Source organism: Thamnophis sirtalis, unplaced genomic scaffold, assembly GCF_051295495.1.
Source record: "Thamnophis sirtalis isolate CommonGarterSnake01/CBP01778 unplaced genomic scaffold, rThaSir2_p1.2 scaffold_7, whole genome shotgun sequence".
Lineage (NCBI taxonomy): Eukaryota > Metazoa > Chordata > Lepidosauria > Squamata > Natricidae > Thamnophis > Thamnophis sirtalis.
Window position 1 is genome coordinate 2,843,369 of NW_028261387.1, and position 19,626 is coordinate 2,862,994.

The 19,626-nt window shown below is 39.5% G+C and overlaps 1 protein-coding gene across 7 annotated transcripts in view; it reads right to left on the reverse strand.

Moving 5' to 3' along the window:
* NTNG1 (netrin G1) overlaps window positions 1-19,626 on the reverse strand; it is a 266,043-nt gene that overhangs the window by 54,079 nt on the left and 192,338 nt on the right. For 3 of the 7 annotated variants that reach the window (XM_087719216.1, XM_087719211.1, XM_087719214.1), the window contains exon 6: window positions 5,777-5,842. The exons of 3 other annotated variants lie outside the window; for them this stretch is intronic. In XM_087719216.1, the coding sequence (XP_087575342.1) occupies window positions 5,777-5,842 (66 nt within the window). Of the gene's footprint in view, window positions 1-5,770; window positions 5,843-19,626 lie in introns of all 7 variants that reach the window. One more of the 7 variants, XM_087719213.1, reaches the window with a different exon arrangement.

Below are 19,626 nucleotides of genomic sequence, written 5' to 3' on the forward strand. Positions count from 1 at the left end.
GAGACATTCCATTATTCATTTACCTCCCCACAGGGGATATTGATACCAATATCCTGTTTCATTTGTTTTAGTTAGGTGAAGCAAACAGAACAACTAATCTTAAGGGTAATCATTCCTTTTTCCCATTCCACATGGTAAAGAAACTTTTAATACCCAAAGAATCTGTCTAGTTGTCAATTCTCTTTTAATTTCACTGGATATGTTACAGCAGACTTTTTAAAAAACAGATTGTAAGTCATTCGTGCAAATAGCCCATAATTCCCAATATAATGCTAAGACTTAAAGTGGATCTCTCCCGTGACCCGTCAAAACCGCGTTCCACAAAAGCCCGGTCGACGAAATCGCGTATGTGACGTCATCACAACGCGACGAAAAAGATCGAAAAATTGAAATAAAAATTAAATTACAGCAAGCCGATTCACATAAAGGTAAGGGTTAGGTTAAGGGTTAGGGTTAGGGTTAGGTTAAGGGTTAGGGTTAGGTTTAGAGCGTTAGCGTTACGGTTAGCGTTAGGTTAAGGGTTAGCGTTAGGTTTTTCGTTAGGTTAAGGGTTAGGTTTAGGGTTAGGTTTAGGGTTAGGTTTAGGGTTAGGTTTAGGTTTGGGGGGGTTAGGGTAAGGTTTTCGCTTTATTTTTACATTTTTCGATCTTTTTCGTCGCGCTGTGATGACGTCACATACACGCTTTCGTCGACCGCGATTTTGTCGTCCGCGGTTTTGTGGTGGAACCGATCTCTCCCACCTCCCCAATCTCCATCTGGGTTACTAGCAACAAGACGGATGATTTTTGCCAGAGCTCTGAAATGAAATTAAGGCAAGATCTACCCAAGGCCCCAGAACTGAAAGTTCTCCATGGCCTGTTCAAAATTATACATGGAATCAAGGGTCTTGTGATGCACCTCATAGCCCTTTCCTGGAAAAATAATTCTTCATCTACTATATGGAGTTAAGGAAATTAAAGAAAATGTTTTTTTAAAAGAAAAATCGGTGTCAAACTCAATGACAAGCTGTCTGAAAAATAAAATTTCTCATTGCATCATGCATTGGCAGCTTTGCTATAAGAACTGTGGCAAGCGCATTGCAAACCAAATTGAACATTCCCCGCCATCATCACCAATGTTTTATTTCCTTCTCACATGCTGTATCAAAAGTATTTGATGCTGCAGAAGATAACATCTGCTGTTTTATTTTTAAGTAGTTTCCGCTGAAGAATTTTCCCTTCCGTTGCTCACTACATGGTTCCAGCTCTTAGTAACCTTGCATTAATATGTACCTTTTAAGTAGGGTATTTTGGCCTTCTTCCATATTTATAGGATGCAACGTTTGTCACAAAATAGGAAATGCTAATATATGAATGCAAGAATTTCTTGCCTCCCATTGGGGATTGCAACTTAGATAGAAAAAAAACAGCAAGCACGGCTAAATTTGAAATAACTGAAAGCAGGTATTTGGAGGGTTATGCCTTAGAGCAAATCATGTTTTGATTGATTTTTTTAAATAGGAAGATTAATTTGATACACCCATGTTTGGGTCTTTTGTTTATGCTGTTATATTATACAATGTGTGTGTGTCTGTGTGTTGAATACAGGTATATTGTATTTTTATGCTAGGTGCAATTTTAATTCATATTGAAAGATAGATATTGAGTCTAATTCTCTGCATGAATTGGAGTTCGGCTTTGCTAGAAAGTTTTAAGTTTTAATAACATTTATATGCCGCCTGATCCCGAAGGTCTCCGGGCAGCTTACAATACAACAATAATAAAAAAAAGAAAATAAAAATAAGATACAAGGAAGAAAATAGATATAAAATACAACACATCATGCACTCTATTCTGAATGGGGCTGGACCGTATTTTAGGGTCAACAGCCCCAGGCCTGCCGGAACAACCAGGTTTTAACGGCTTTCCGGAAGGCCGTGAGAGTGGGAAGGGTCCGGATCTCTGCGGGTAGATAATTCCACAGGGCCGGGGCAACTACAGAGAAAGACCTCCCCTGAGTAGTCACCAACCAGCATTGCCTGGTCGATGGTACCCGGAGGAGGCCCAGCCTGTGGGATCTTATGGGTCGTTGGGAGGTATAAACCTGGTAGATTAGAAGAAGAGCGGTACTTACTCACAAATATGAACACAACGTTCCTCCAGAGGCCTAGTAGATTTTGTCAAGATAGGAGACAACCGGTTTACGTTCCAAAGACCATGAAAGCAGCCCAGTTTCCTACCTGTATTAATGTTATCCACACAAATAACAAGGGAGAGAAACATGCTGTTTTTCTCCCTTTCCTTATATAGTTGTGTGAAGAACCTTTTCAAAATTTGCAGACAGACAGTATCTCCTCTCCCCCTCCCCATTTTTAAATCACTGTCATGTATTCTCTTGGGACATAGGTGTGATTTTCTTACTAAAGTTTTGTTCTTTAAAATTGAACCAAATTCCATTTTCTCCTGATGTATCTCTACTTATTTAACTTATACCTATTTAACTAACTCCTGTTTCAGTAACTACAACTGTGATGAATCACCCTGTGTAAGCATTCACAGCGAATGCAATCCATTTCAAGTAGCAACACATTTATTGAATTATCATTTTGCAACTTAACCTGAACAATATGACTTAATTGTTTGGCTGATAGCGGGGTTCTTTTGCTACAAAACAAGCTTAATTGCTTCCCTCCCTTGTGATTGTAAGCCGCCCTGAGTCCCCTCAGGGAAAAGGGCGGCCTATAAATTTTAATAAATTCAAATTCAAATTCAAGAGCTATATAGCACTTTCAAATAATAGTTTGAGATTCTTTACAATCATTTATGATACAACCCATGTGTTTTGCGAAGGCTTGTTTCTCTCATTATCGCCAGTGGCTAACTTTCATAAATTGAACAATAAATAATTCAATTCAGGATTCAATACTAATTTTGCTGGTTTGACTAAGATTTGTTATTGCGGAATTAGGGTGTAAATAGCCAATTTCAATAATTTGCAGTAGATTAAAATGTGTTTGACTTTTAATTATTTAAGTACCACAGGAATAAAAATACTCTGAAATGATGAAAGCTTGTGATAACTGGGAATAATTTTTTGCGGGCTCCATTTAAGATTAACACCACTCTTTGGAAGGTAGATTTTTGTAGTTCTGGTAAAAAGAAAACAGATCAAGATAACATGGAAGCAAAGTAGATTGGATCTAATCTATCCAGTGTGGCACTGGAGTGGTCAGTCCTGCTTTGCCCCATCACTGCTTCTCTGATGCCAGATTGCCATGAATCCTGGGATGGAGGGAGCTAGGAAGTAGGAAGGGAGGACAAAGAAAAAGAAACCATTTCAAGTGCCTTCCAGAAATACTGGCTGACCAACCCTCAGGTCACAACTATGGATATAGAACAGTGGTGGGTTTCAAAAAAGTTTGGAACCTACTCTGTGGGTGTGGCCTCCTTTGTGGGAGTGGCTTGACAGCCATGTGACCTGGTGGGAGTGGCTTGCCGGCCATTGTTTTCTTTCTTTCTTTCTTTCTTTCTTTCTTTCTTTCTTTCTTTCTTTCTTTCTTTCTTTCTTTCTTTCTTTCTTTCCTTCCTTCCTTCTTTTTCTCTTTCTCCCTCTCTCTCTTTCCTTCCTTTTGTCTCTCTGTCCCTTTTTTCTTTTTTTCTTTCATCTCTCTCTCACTCTTTTTCTTTCTTTTTTCTTTTTTTATTTATTTCTTCCTTTCTTTCTCTTTCTCCCTCTCTCTGTGTCAGTCTGTCTGTCTGTCTGTGTGGGGGGGCAGTGGTGGGTTTCAAACAATTTTGGGACCTCTTCTGTAGGTGTGGCCTGCTTTCCGGGTCCACTGGTGGAACCTCTTCTAACCGGTTCGGTAGATTGAACCGAACCGGTTCTACCAAATAGGTGCAAACTGGTAGGAACCCAGCTCTGGTATAGCATGTGGACCATCACCGAGGCAGCCAAACCTCGAAGCTGTTACCAAAACAATTTGTTTGAATCCCACTGGAGACAACGGAGATAGTTAGGAGGTGGGGACCTGGGAAATGGAAAGGTAAGTAGGCAGCTTTCATGCTAAAACCTCAGATCTGCCTTTTTCTATCTTGTAACCAATACTTTGGTAAAAGTATTCCTTTCACTACGAATGCAATCGAAGGCTCTTTCTTTCTAAATTGGGACATACCCGACAGCATTTCTCCAAGAGGCATGGAAAGAAACGGTGAAATATAATATAGAGCCCATGTTTAAAACAATTCTAGCTGCGCGTAATTTATGTATTTAGGACAGTCTCAATTTCTTTCCTATGATCAAGGACTAAGACAGCAGTTTTTCCAATCTAGCTCTCCAACAAATTGCTAATACATTTTGTTTAGCTTAGAAGCTATTTCCTGGATCTTCTTCTGCTCATTTCCTCCTCCATCTGTATTCATTAAGAGTTTAAAAGGAACATCCTGTGTATAACGATGGCAAGCTGTACACCAACACCATTTGTTTTAAGGAGCAAAATAATTCCACGCGAAGTACTGAACAGACTTCCACCTGACTAAATGCATTTTTCTGGGCAAAAGCTCTACAGAACCCAACTTTTAAAATGCTGACATTTCTTGCTACCTCTTTTATTCTTCTCTCAACCCCCAGCCTCTCTTTTAAACCCACATCATTTTCCCTCCTGAAATAATCATCACACCAACCCGCCAGTAAATTCTTTATGCGTGAATGTTGTTGGAATTCAGATGTGGAACCAATGCACTAGGGATTCCGGAGAGAACTATTACTGTAATAGTGGGAATGTGATGCTTTCAGTATGCAAGCACACTCATACACACACATATACACAGGAAGTCACCTACAATGTGACTTAGCCTTGTGGGGAGGTAAAATAAAAACTTGGAAGAAAGAAAATAAATAAATATATATATATAAGCCCCAATTATGGGAGGAAGCTAACTGCTTCCATCATCTGCCAATCGGCTTGTCACAAGAGTCCATCACGACAGAAACCCAATATTTTTACTGTTGCCTTTGTTATATTTGTGTTTTTTTATTCGTGCTGATAAATAAATAAAGGGAGACTAGTATAGATCTATTTCAAGCTATTTAGCTCTCATCAGCTAGCCATACCCTTACTGGGATTTGAACCTGGGCTATATTGCCTAGTATGTAATATAGCCCAGGTTCAAATCCCAGTAAGGGTATGGCTAGCTGATGAGAGCTAAATAGCTTGAAATATATCTATACTAGTCTCCTTTTATTTATTTATCAGCACAAATAAAACACACACACACACACACACACACACACATATATTTGAAAATGCTGAAATTGCTCAAATAAATTCCCTGCGAATATGATTTTTGCTGTAACTACCACAAGTTGGCCTCACTGCAATCTCAGCTCCGAATATCAACTGAAATAACATTCATTTCAATTAAGTAAACAAAGCAGAAGAGAGAGAGAGAGAGACATTAAAATGATCTGATGGAGACAAAGATAATCTCTGGCACCCAAGAAGCCTCAAAACTTATTTTTCATGCAAAAACCCTGATATCTATACAATTCCCCTCTTCTGAGGGGACCCATATTCAATTAAAGCTATAATAGTGCTTATAACTTCCATGAGGAAGATCTGTACACATTATAAAAAGCCTTTTTCATGTACGATTCACTTTTATGAGCATAATAATCCTCAGCAGCTTGTTTTGGATGGTATATTTTCTTCTTATTCTTATTTTTTTTCCCCCTAGGTTGCTGATTCTATGAAAAGCAGTTGAAGTCATAATAGACCAGTAGGAATTTTACTTACTCCTACCTTGATTTGGGTTAGAAACCCCAAGGGAAGATATATTCGGCCATATCTTATCATACTTTGGAGGAGCTGCATATAATTGGGGGGAAAAATTAGGATTTGTTATTTGCAACATGCGGTTAAGATTTTTTTTAAAAAAAATTTAGCTTTGTATCTAAGCACATGGGTATGGAGAACAACACAAAACACACACATCTATCACTAGATTTTGTCAATGAAACATTAGGACAATATACATCACTGCCACATGGAACAAACAGAAGCAATTGATGATTCCCAAAACATTGAATGTACATTTAAAGATTTTGTGTATTCATATGATAATGTTTTGTCTTCTATCATTTAACAGGTACAATTTAATGTAGTGGATGTTGATTATTTGGATGTCTCTAAATCAGAGTAGGGTAGATTGCCTACTTCTTTAGCAGCATAATGGAGAAGGGTGGTAAGTGGGTATTTCAGCTGTTCGTTTGACTATTTGTTTAGATTTTATTCCCCCTCTGGGGAATTTCCTGCTTCTAGGCAAAAATATTATTCTTTGTGTATCCAGGAATGGCATACTAAGATTCCTCACTAGCACTTAACTTGAGCAGGCAAAAATTCTAACCTAAATCTAAAAATAAAAAAAAAGAATGAATTTGGGCCAATATTGACAGCACTGATAATTACGTACCGAAACAACAACAACAACATTGAAATAATTATATTTGAATTCTTAGAATACATTGCATTTTGTACCACTGAACATTGCTGAGATGCCAACTCACTTACTATGCTTCTTTCCATCTATTCCTAAAATGCAAAATGGAATTTAACCACACATTCCTTGGACACACTACCTGATTCACAGGTAGTCACGTCTCAATTTCTTCTTTTCAACTGACTACATATGGTTACCTATCTGGAAAATTTTCTTGAACTACAGAATAGTTCACTCATGCAGGTGCATCACAGTGTTGATTGATGATTATTATCAAGTTATTTTTGATGCCTAGTGACCAGATACAGTATATGGATTTTCTCCACTGTGACCTATTCCTAATCTGATTTTTTTTTAACACTGGACCTCTACTGTATACTTTTAAGTGTAATGTACACTTAAATTAGCAGTGGAATGAGTGAACCATGGATGAGATGTGAAATGAAAGTTTTCTTTGGAGCATATTATTTTTGATGTTCAATTTATGCATTGATGTTACATCTAAAGCCAATGAAATCAGTTGTGAAAAAAAATGAATTCATGCTTGCATAGACTTCTATGGTATTCCCTGTATAAGCTTGCTTATTGTGAGGAGAACCTGTGGTATCCATAATTCTATTTAAACTCTGAATATAAGACTATTAAACTTTAATAATAATAATAATAATAATAATAATCCCAAATTAATAATTATTTTTATTAATACTAATAATGCCAAATCCGCCAAAACAACTGGCTGCTGTGATACAATTGTTTTGTTGACAATAATAATAATAATAATAATAATAATAATAATAATAATGCACAAACCAGCAGTGGTAATTCCAGTGGTAATTGGCACACTGAGTGCTATTCCAAAAGCACTGGAATTACATTTAAAACAGTTAAAAATTGACAAAATCACCATCAGTCAAAATGCAAAAAGCCGCACTGCTTGGATCTGCACGCATATTACGAAAATACGTTACGACGTCCTAGGACCCCTGGGTGGGGCCCGACTAGTAACCAATGCCAAATCCGGCGAAACAACTGGCCGCTGTGATACAATTGTATAATAATAATAATCTTTATGGAAGCCTATTGGCCATATCAAAGCACAAGGTTCAAACACATATCACTAATAAAATCCTATATGAACAATTTAAAATAAGAATAGGGTAGAGCTCTGAATATAAGTCTATTAAACTTTATTGTTTTTTTCACAATAGCCAAAGAATAATACAGAATCATAGAATGTGAGAGATTCACTTGTCACTGAGTGAATTGTTTAGTATGTTTTTTTAAGAGTTGGCATGTTGTTTTTTTTAAAAAATAAGTGTGCTACTTTATCAAACAATTTACTTTCTTGAAACAAGTTCTCTGCTTCTCTTACAAATACTAAAAATATACATAGAAAGGTAAAATAATTATTTGTATCCTAATTGAATCTTCCATTATGTGTGTGGCAAGAAGAAGGAAAAAATGGAAGAGAGCTTTCATATGAAATATCCATGCTATTTTAAAAATAATTTGGATGGGATATAACACTTTTGTATAACAAAAATATACACCTTTCGTGATGTTGAAATTGTTTGTATTCCCATTTAATATGCTTTTTTAATGTATTACTAAATATCCTGGGCATTCTGACTTGTTTTATCTTGATTTCCTATTATCATATCAATTTTTAGTTCTTTAACCACAGCTAATTACTCTCCTATAGCTTCTATAGTACAATATGCTGTGTTATCTCTTTTAATCCTTCTTAGACAATTTAGAACAGTTATTTTTTTTCATTTTAATCCTAATTAATTGTGATTTTTCTTGTTTTATTTGCTGCCATACGAAGAAATAAAAATGGATAAAAATTAATGCTTTTTCTAATCTCATGCACTGTTTCTCACCTAAAGCACTATGACGTAATTTAATTGAATGACTTGAGACCTCAATTAATTGCATGCTTTCTCTGCTGTGTAAATGAGCAGTTCCGTTACATATTTTTGTTATTGACGCTAAACTGTCATTCATTTTATTCTGCCCATTTGAAGGAACAAATTACCGTTTTCTGCATCACTTCCAGATAGGCTTAATAATTTAAGGTCTAGCAAAAAGAGCCAAAGTCTGCTCAGATTTTCTTTATTCATTATATAATCTGTTGCTAAATTAGGCATTGTTTATGCAAACTCCTATCTCTCCAAACAACAGATCTTTCCCAAGAAAGAAATGATTTCAGTTCCTATTTTTCCTTTGTCATGTTACTTCCCACTATTGGTTTTGTAATCTGCCAAGAATATGCCCAGGTTAACTGCCCTGCTAAATAATGACCCAGAGAATGGCATGCCACAGAAGGCTGGTCTCTGATTAACATTAAGGCTTACACAGGCATCATCTTTTCACTGGAGTTCCATACTTCTTTTTAACCCAACAGTTACGGGAGTCAGGGGAAGTCATTCTAAGCATGTATGTAGCTATGGAATATAGGTTTTTTTTAAAAAAATATTTTTAAAGTAAGAACATCTTTATTTCAACAAAGCAAGTCTTATTTCCAAGTAAATGTACAGTATCTGGCATCAGTTCAACAGAGGAAAACTCTTATTTTCTTCCAGAAGTCACTGTGAGATTAAAATGAAAATATTCACACATTTTAATTAATCTTTTTTTTACAGAGGGGCAAGTAATTAGCAATAGCAATAGCAGACTTATATACCGCTTCATAGGGCTTTCAGCCCTCTCTAAGCGGTTTACAGAGTCAGCATATTGCCCCCAACAGTCTTGGTCCTCATTTTAACCACCTTGGAAGGATGGAAGGCTGAGTCAACCTTGAGCCGGTGAGATTTGAACCGCCGAACTGCAGTTAGCAGTCAGCTGAAGTGGCCTGCAGTGCTGCACTCTAACCACTGCGCCACCTTGGCTCTTTTTGGCCGAGGTAGCTATGTTCTGTTTGTTTTTGCTGTAAGTATATGTCCATTTAGTTGTAAAATATAGTATATGTATAGGAGAAAGAGAGGTAATGTTTATGAGCTAGGCAACTGAATTACTAATACATATGCATATGTAATCTCACAGTCCATAAATCCATTATGTCCCTTAACGAATTTGGTGGCAACAGTACAGTTATATCACTTTAATTCTAAAGTATAAGATTTGTAAGCATTAATCTATGATAGGAAAGTGTATTCTGGGAACTGTCTTGAGCTAATAGACCCTGATTAAATCAACAGGACCCACTTTCAACCATACTAGGTGTGTGCTAGACTTTTGATAAAACAAATTTAGTTCTTCTGAAAAATTTAGAGTCAGGCTAAATGCATAATTAACATATACATTAGTGTTGTGGCTCAGCAGGTGCCGTTGGAGCTGCCACCAGACTCCGACAGCGAGGGGCCTTCTGAGTTGGTTCTGGAGGATGTGGAGGACCCTGGACAGGGTTCCGACTCCAAGCCGGGAGCAGGGAGGCTGGTTGGCCACTAGGAGGCACCTGAGCCTTGGACCAGTGGGGAGAAGACAAGGGAGAGTGAGCCGGAGGCCAGTAGCGAGTTATTCCTGGATGCACGCCATCGGAGAGCTACTAGGCGTACAATTATGCAATTACAGGAGGTGATTGTACTCAGCTTGTGGTCATTAGTCTCCTCTCCAGACTATAAAAAGCTACTTGTGCACAAGGCCCTCTTTGCAGAAGTCAACGCAGGATTGAATGTCGGAGGACATTACTGTGAGCTTGGCAGGCTGGATTGCTGCCAAGCCTTATCTGTGTTTATTGCTGCCTGAGTTTGTCTGAGTTGCTGCCAAGGTCCTTATCTGTTTGTTCTGCTTGGCTTTCAGCCACCAAGGTTTTGGTGTCTTGCTATTAAAGTATATCCCAGTTAAGCTTGTCTCGGCATTCGTTACTGGACGGAGGAGGGGATCAGAACACATTAGGATCTTACTTTTTTTAACCTGAAAGGATAATGGCTGCCCATCTACAAACTTGGGAGGAACTAATTATCTAGATCTATTATTGTCTGGCTTTAGGTTTGGATATAATCCAGAAACAGATTTTCTTGGGGTGAGGCATGGAAAATGCTAGTAGGTTGCTTCCCCAAACAATCCAAGTCAAGGGATATTGCTGGAATAGAACAATTTGGGAATTGGAGGCACAGAGTTTATGTAACTTCATTCTTACTGGCAGTTCCATCACCAGAAATCAGCAATGGGAGTGTCAGCCTCTGTTTTGCAGCTTGCTTTTCGGCTGCCATTGAAACGGGGAGGGAGGGCATGATATTTGGGTGAGGGAGACTGTGCAGGAGTGGCTGTTAAAAGGGAGTTGTTCTCACCATCTACTGCGCATGCTGCAGAGAGAGGATTTGCCGCCAAGGCCAACGGTCCGGCATACCAACCTGCTGGTGATTTTTGAAGATGTCTCCCACATGACACCTGTGGGGTGTTTGGATTGGACTATGGGATGGGGTTACCAAGGGGAGGGCATTGGGTCACATATTGATATCTATGATTACGCACGCTTTCGCCTCAGATCTTGCTTTTCCTAGCTACTATCTACTCATGACCAGTAAAAGTACTCTTAATTCTGCAAAATGGAGATGATTGGTTTCTTTCTTGGTTACTGCGGGAAGCAGCCATGACAGGGAGATTTCTGTTTGGCTCCAGGGAGCTTTTTTTTGTTTTGTGACGTTCCAAAATATTCTATTCTTTCCTCCCTGCAGGTTCAATATCTACATCAAGTCATTAGAGACCCCGATTATGCTCTCGTTTCTACCTGAATCGGGGAACGTTGCCTGACAAAAGTGGTGGGGCTGGATAAGAACAGGAATCTGAAACTGAAGCAGAATAACATGGTAATATTGTGGAATAAGGTAGCATTCTCTCCAAAGGAATAGGTCCCTACAAGAACAGGTGGTTGCAGTAGCAAGGAAGAGATAGGCTCAACTTAGACTGCTAAATCAAAACCTTATCTGAGTTTAGGATAGCTTCATATCAATGTACATTCTCTAATAGCAATAGCAATAGCAGTTAGACTTATATACCGCTTCATAGGGCTTTCAGCCCTCTCTAAGCGGTTTACAGAGTCAGCATATCGCCCCCACAGTCTGGGTCCTCATTTCACCCATCTCGAAAGGATGGAAGGCTGAGTCAACCTTGAGCCGGTGAGCTTTGAACCGCCGAACTGCAGATAGCAGTCAGCTGAAGTAGCTGCAGTGCTGCATTTAACCACTGCGCCACCTCGGCTCTGCATACTCTTGACTACATACTATACTGCAGTGATGGTGAATGTTTTCGAGACCAAGTTGTCATAAGTTTGCAAAACCTTAACATTCATATATTTAAAATATTAGTCTCCTCAATGTCAACCAATCTGTGCATTAGAATCGAGACCTGGCTCTTTTCCGAAGCATTGGGCTAAGTAAGATGGGGGTTAAGCTGCACGGATGATTGGTCTGCCCCCCCCCCCCCCCCCCCCCGGGGAAGAAGGTGCTTTTGTTTTTAACTTTGTCTTTTATGGACTGTAAGTGAGCAATTTAGAGTCATACTATTAGATAGATGGCTGAATAAATCCGATCCATACATTTGCTTTTGTTTTAGTGTTTATTGTTTTCACAAATTGTTGACTTTATTACAATGTTTTTATTTAACATGATTTTTATTTTATTTTTTTGGAACTGGCCTGTGCTTTACTGGGTGGAAATAATTACTGTATCAACAAGAATGAAGGGGTCCTGGGTGCTGAGCTTGGCTGCTATCTTGCAGATGTTCTCAACATCATCAGTGTTACTAGTGCCTCATTGTAACCCTGAGCTATAAATATTCTCGTTTATTGCGCTCTACATGGGGCTGCCCTTGAAAAGTGTTCGGAGACTACAATTAGTCCAGAATGCAGCCACACGAACGATACCGGGTGTACCTAGGTATACCCATACTACAGCCATCCTCTGCGAGCTGCACTAGCTTCCTATTGGTCTCCGAGCACGATTCAAGGTGCTGGTTATCACCTTTAAAGCCCTACGTGGCCTAGGACCCGGATATCTACGAGACCGTCTTCTGCCGCACACCTCCCTAAGACTGATAAAATCGCACAGGTGCCATCAGCTCCAGGTGCCATCAGCTGGGCAATGCCGGCTGGCGACGCCTCAGAATAGCGCCTTCTCTATTGCCGCTCCGGCCCTATGGAATGAGCTACCCCCAGAGATCCAGACCCTACCCACTCTCATGGCCTTCCGAAAAGCTATTAAGACCTGGCTATTCTGGCAGGCCTGGGGCTGTTGACATCTGGATTGAGGTCCAGCCCCGCTTAGACTGGGTGTATGTTGTGTCTCTTTTAAATCTGTTGTGTTTTATTTGTCTTTAATCTTTCTTAATATTTTTATTTCTGTAAGCCGCCCAGAGTCCTCCGGGATTGGGCGGCCTATAAATTTAATAAATAGTCATAGTAATAGTAATTAATAAGAATCCATCTGTCCAAGACCAGGAGATGGGGTACTGAAGATCCTTCCACATCAAAGCTATTGCTTATGTATATGATTCTAATCCAGATTCAGTTTGGAGGAGAGAATAAACTATTTTTCCTCTTCGTGTGCAATTTTTCCCCCCCAATCTGCATGTATTTTATAACAAATAATTTAGCTACTTGTGTAATTTGGCTTTTATGGATGTCTGCCCCAGGAGAAGTGAAGAATATTTTGCATATTCTGCTGTTTACAAATCTCTCATGCAAAAAACACCTGCTCTCTGTAGCCTAGGGCTGAAACCTTTAAGTGGATTAAACTGAGGATTAATTTTTAACAAAATCACCAGCCCAGTATTTCAAGAGGTTCCTTTTTTTTATCATGAAATCCAAAATATATACGTAAATGGGTCTTATTTTTAGAAGCTATTCTGATTGCATCAGTGTAATAGGAAGCTGAAATAAATGTTAAATCAGTCATTTAATTATAATAATGTGGTCTCAGAAAGGCTGTTGCGATAGGGTAGCATCTGGTCCTGTGTGGCAAGGAAGCTGTCCAAGATCCATGGGCTTCCAAAAGATCATCTCTACTAAACCAATCCTTAAAATAGCAGTATCAGATGCAGAATAAGGTTAAATGATAACTTGGTTCCTGTCTAAAAGGACCATCATAACAGCTTAGAATGTTCCTTGGCCATTTGAAATGAAAGCTAAGTTGTAGTTGAACTCTCAAATAGTTGTTCATTGTCTTAGATTGCCTCCAATACGATGTTCAGGCTTTTGCAGTAGGTAGCAAATATGGAAAGCGGAGATTTCTATTCTGAAATAACATGAATCTCTGGATGAGGAGGTGATAGGAGATTAGAGAGAGTAGGAGATCATGGTGGACAGGCAGAACAAAAGGCAAACATGGAAGGAGGAATGCAAGAGGATAACATGGTATCATGTGAGAGCCGAGGTGGCACAGTGGTTAGGGTGCAGTACTGCAGGCCACTTCAGCTGACTGCTATCTGCAGTTCAGCGGTTCTAATCTCACCGGCTCAAGGTTGACTCAGCCTTCCATCCTTCCGAGGTGGGTGAAATGAGGACTCAGACTGTGGGGGCGATATGCTGACTCTGTAAACCGCTTAGAGAGGGCTAAAAGCCCTATGAAGCGGTATATAAGTCTAACTGCTATTGCTATTGCTATGTGATAGGATTGGTAAGAAAAAGCAGTGTGATAGAAAGAAGATACAGTAAGAAGTTAAAATCTAGTGTGCCCCTGAAGAAGAAACAGAGACAGAAAAGGAAGTTAGGGAAATCCATGATAACAACATGGTGGGACTCCTTAGGACTTATATTATTTCCCATCCACAATAACTGTGGTTGTATCTGCAAAGGATATCTGCAAAATTGTACATCTAATTTTGGCATTTTCAATGCTGCAACCCAATGGCAATAGCAGTTAGACTTATATACCGCTTCATAGGGCTTTCAGCCCTCTCTAAGAGGTTTACAGGGTCAGCATATCGCCAACAACAACAATCCGGGTCCTCATTTCACCCACTTCGGAAGGATGGAAAGCTGAGTCAACCTTGAGCCGGTGAGATTAGAACCGCTGAACTGCAGATAACAGTCAGCTGAAGTGGCTTTGCAGTACTGCACCCTAACCACTGCGCCACCTCGGCTCTCAATCCTATGCAGGTTTGTGTTCGGAAATAACACCTAATGGGTTCAGCATTAATTTCTGTTTAAGAGAAAAGTTTCTGTGCCTGTTTACCTGAGTAAAAGTCATGCGGGTATGTATGATTCATTAAATCTGACATTTGCATTGTCTAATAATTTTCCTAGCTTACTCAAATTCCTATCTCACTGAATCCATACTGCTCCCCGCTTCCCCTTCGGTCCAAATCCCATTGAACTATGGATGAAAACACTTTCCTCTGAACCCAACTTGGGCCTCCTCCGTATTCCATCGGCCAGCCAGTGTCGGCTGGCAACCACAAGGAGGAGGGCCTTCTCTGTAGTAGCCCCGACCCTTTGGAACGAACTCCCCGTGGAGATTCGTACCCTCACCACCGTCCAGGCCTTCCGCACAGCCTTGAAGAACTGGCTAGCCCGTCAGGCCTGGGGATGAAGATAGTTGCCCCCTCCCGAATGATGAATGCATGTTGCCTATTGTTTTTATTATATGTGTCTATGTTACTGTTTGCATTTCCCCTTCCCTGATTTTATGTGAGCCGCCCTGAGTCCCCTCAGGGAAAAGGGCGGCCTACAAATTTCAATAAAATCAAATCAAAATCAAACTTCTTTTTGTGCTTTGTATCAATTATACAATTTTTCTGTGAAAAAAAAAATGTTAACAGTCATGCAAGATATTGAGGGATGCTCTTTGTAATTTGTACATTCCTGGCTGGATATTCTACGAACATCACCCAATCTCTGCCCATTTGTCATTTTATTCCACGCCTAAATGGTGGGATGAAAACTTCTGAGTCACCCAAAGACTTTTTGGGGGGGCTGCTTGTGAAGTCTTTAGGTACCTGGAGAAGATGAGTCATTCTCACCACGCTTCAATCCGAATCCTTTAATAGCTGGGGTATATAATAGCCACTCATTCATTTACTGCAATTTGTTAGAAACTTTCTTTTTCCTGAACAGCAGGAAAATAACATAATAGTGCCGAGATCACCGCAGAGATACAGATAAAGAAAAGTTATAGAATTGTAATATTCAGCCTATAATCTCAAAAAGGCTTTTGAAAGGAAAGAAAAAACATTAAAAGGCACAGGCGTTGGACATATAGTTGGTTTTAGGCACTGTGGATATGTGAAAGGACAGAGAATGTATTCATTACATTTACATTTCATATTTTCGGCAGGATGTTATTTATAGGATTTCCACACTGCTTCCTCTCTAGGCAAAGAACAGAGGCAGTATATCTGATTAGTATAAGCACTGTTATATCCAGAGACAGGGTTTTTGAGAACAGGCCTTTATTCCTGTAAATGATTATGCCACATAAACCATAGTTATATTTTAACAATGAACTCTCAATTTTTCCTACTGGGTATGTGCTATGATACTTGGCAAATTATTACTCAACTACAGCCACAAGGCATAGCAGTACTATGTCAAGTAGTCCTCAACTTACAACAGTTCAGTGACCAAAGTTACAAAGGCACCGGCTGGCGACTCCCTGGGGGAGGGCCTTCTCTGTTGTTGCGCCGGCCAGTGGAACGATCTACCCGTAGAGATCCGGACCCTTCCCACTCTCCCGGCCTTCCGTAAAGCCGTCAAGACCTGGCTCTTCCGGCAGGCCTGGGGCTGTTGATTGATATCCAGCCCCGTTTAGATGGAATGGGTGACATGAATTTTAATACTGTATTTTTATTTTTTTTATCTCTACTTTTTAAAATTCAATGTTTCTTGTCTGTTGTAAGCCGCCCAGAGTCCCTATGGAAGTGGGCGGCATACAAATTCTAATAAACTTAAACTGTTACAAAGTGATTTATGAATATTTTCACACTTTGGCCCTTGCAGCATCCCCATGGTCATGTGATCAAAATTTATATGCTTGACAACTGATTAATCCCTGGCTATGTTCTCCATGCATTTATAGATTTTTGCCAATCTTCTTGAGGTCTAATCTCTAATCTCTTTTGAAGACTAGGATTCGATTGCAAGATTTCCCCCCCCCCCATCCAAGGTCACTGTTGTCATTAAGATAAGAAAATGCTGGAAGCAATCTTATGCGAATAATTTTTGTTTGTGCTCTGGGGAGGTTGAAGCAATAGAATATGTCCTCCATAAGGACATATCCTTACATTGTCCCCATGTTATGTTTTTTACCAGCATGTTCAGTTTAGATAGATAGATAGATAGATAGATAGATAGATAGATAGATAGATAGATAGATAGATAGATGATAGAGAGATGATAGATAGATAGATATGATAGATAGATAGATAGATAGATCGATCGATCGATAGATAGATAGATAGATAGATAGAGATGATAGATGATAGATAGATAGATGATGATAGATAGATAGATGATAGATAGATAGATAGATAGATATAGATAGATAGATAGATGATAGATAGATGATAGATAGATAGATATGATAGATAGATAGATAGATAGATCGATAGATGATAGATAGAAAGATAGATAGATAGATAAATAGATAGATAGATAGAGATAAATATGATAGATAGATGATAGATAGAGATGATAGATAGATGATAGATAGATAGATAGATGATAGATAGATAGATATGATAGATAGATATGATAGATAGATAGATAGATGATAGATAGATGATAGATAGATGATAGATAGATAGATGATAGATAGATAGATGATAGATAGATATGATAGATAGATAGATAGATAGATAGATAGATGATAGATAGATAGATATGATAGATAGATAGATAGATGATAGATAGAAAGATATATAGATAGATAGATATGATAGATAGATGATAGATAGAGATGATAGATAGATGATAGATAGATGATAGATAGATAGATGATAGATAGATAGATGATAGATAGATACATATGATAGATAGATAGATAGATAGATAGATGATAGATAGATAGATAGATGATAGATAGATGATAGATAGATAGATAGATAGATAGATGATAGATGGATGGATGGATGGATGGATGGATGGAAAGAAAGAAAGAAAGAAAGAAAGAAAGAAAGAAAGAAAGAAAGAAGTGGAGAAGTTTTGTGTGGTAGCCTATAGGATTAGAAACAAATTGTATTCAACTGGCTCAAGAAAGCTTCCCTATGGAAAACCATGGAGAATCTGAGATTCTTTTATTTTATGTTTTTTAATTTACAGCTGCACTATTTTTATTCTGTGTGTATGTGTACATAATATGGTCACTGACCGAAATGAAGAGAATTTGACTTGATCCCAACTGGTGTTATTCAAGTCCCTCTTTTTCCCCCCAAAGGTGTACCTATTCAAAAGTACCTATTCTGCCATGCGTACATTGAAACGTGTTCTGCTCCCCCAATGCTGAAGTCCATAAGCATGAAAATTGCAAGCAGATGGGTCTGTCACCCAGAAATAAAGAAATAATCTGTTTTGTTATCGTAGGTGGCTCTCCGAAATCCATGGGTTATAAACCCCAGATATCTAAACAGTTGCTAGGCATCTTCTGAGGGGCAGAAGATACTGGGCTCAATTTAACTTTTAGGGTTCCACACTGGGATTTCTAGCAGGTGGAGCTTTTTCCCCCCCCTTCTGTCCCTGCTTGACAATTTCCACCTGCTGAAATTCCCTGTGACAATTACCGGAGGCAGAGGAAGTCCTGTCTTCCTTGGCATCTGGCCACACTAATTGGTGCTACGGCTGCCCTTAGGCCTCTCCCAGCAAAAGAAAATTAAGACAGCGTTGCTAGGCAACAGCTGGATTTTCCTTGCAGCTGTCCCAGGTCTGGTTTCTCGAGGTAGCAGAGAAGAGAAAAGCATAACATTTATTAAATGGTTCCAAGAGATTGCCGTCCACCTTTCCGAACAGAGAATTGTTTGCATCCCATTATAGCCAATGTTATTGGCTCGCCAATGCAGCCAATTGCTTTTATTTTTCCCCTCCCATAAAGTGTTTCTCCACAGGGAAATAGAAAATGGGAAGTTGTGGATCTGTTTACAAGACTGTCACTCCAAAACTAAGGAGGCTTTCAAGAAACTAAGGTTTGAGGGCAAAGACTTCGATTCAGGAGTCTTACACAACTGGGCTTTTCAGTTGCATGGAAACTGTGCCTGCAGAAATTTTATTGGAGAGAAATTAAGATTCTCAAAGGTCTACTTCCATATTTTTCTACATCAGCCACAGTTAACAATAGCAATAGCAGTTAGACTTATATATTGCTTCATAGGGCTTTCAGCCCTCTCTAAGCGGTTTACAGAGTCAGCATATTGCCCCCAACAACAATCCGGGTCCTCATTTTACCCACCTCGGAAGGATGGAAGGCTGAGTCAACCTTGAGCCGGTGAGATTTGAACAGCCGAACTGCAGAACTGCAGTCAGCTGAAGTAGCCTGCAGTGCTGCACTCTAACCACTGTGCCACCTCGGCTCTATAGCAATAGCAGTTAGACTTATATACCGCTTCATAGGGCTTTCAGCCCTCTCTAAGCGGTTTACAGAGTGAGCATATTGCCCCCAACAACAATCTGGGTCCTCATTTTACCCACCTCGGAAGGATGGAAGGCTGAGTCAACCTTGAGCCGCTGAGATTAGAACCGCTGAACTGCAGCTAACAGTCAGCTGAAGTGGCCTGCAGTACTGCACCCTAACCACTGCGCCACCTCGGCTCCTTAAAAGATACATGGGCTTTGACTCCCAGAATTCCTCAGTCAGCCGCTAAAGCCGATGCATCTTAAAGTGGCTGATGTTAAGAAACACTTGTCTAGCTAAAAGTTACTAAAAATTATGCACTCTTTATAAGGTAAGGTAAAGGTAATGGTTCCTCTTGCAGATATGTGCTAATCATTCCTGACTCTAGGGGACGCTGCTCATCTCAGTTTCAAAGCTGAAGAGCCAGCGCTGTCCGAAGATGTCTCCGTGGTTATGTGGCCGGCATGACTAAATGCCGAAGGCGCACGGGACTCTGTTACCTTCCCACCAAAGGTGGTTCCTATTTTTCTACTTGCATTTTTTACATGCTTTTGAACTACTAGGTTGCCGGAAGCTGGCACAAGTAACAGGAGCTCACTCTGTTATGCAGCGCT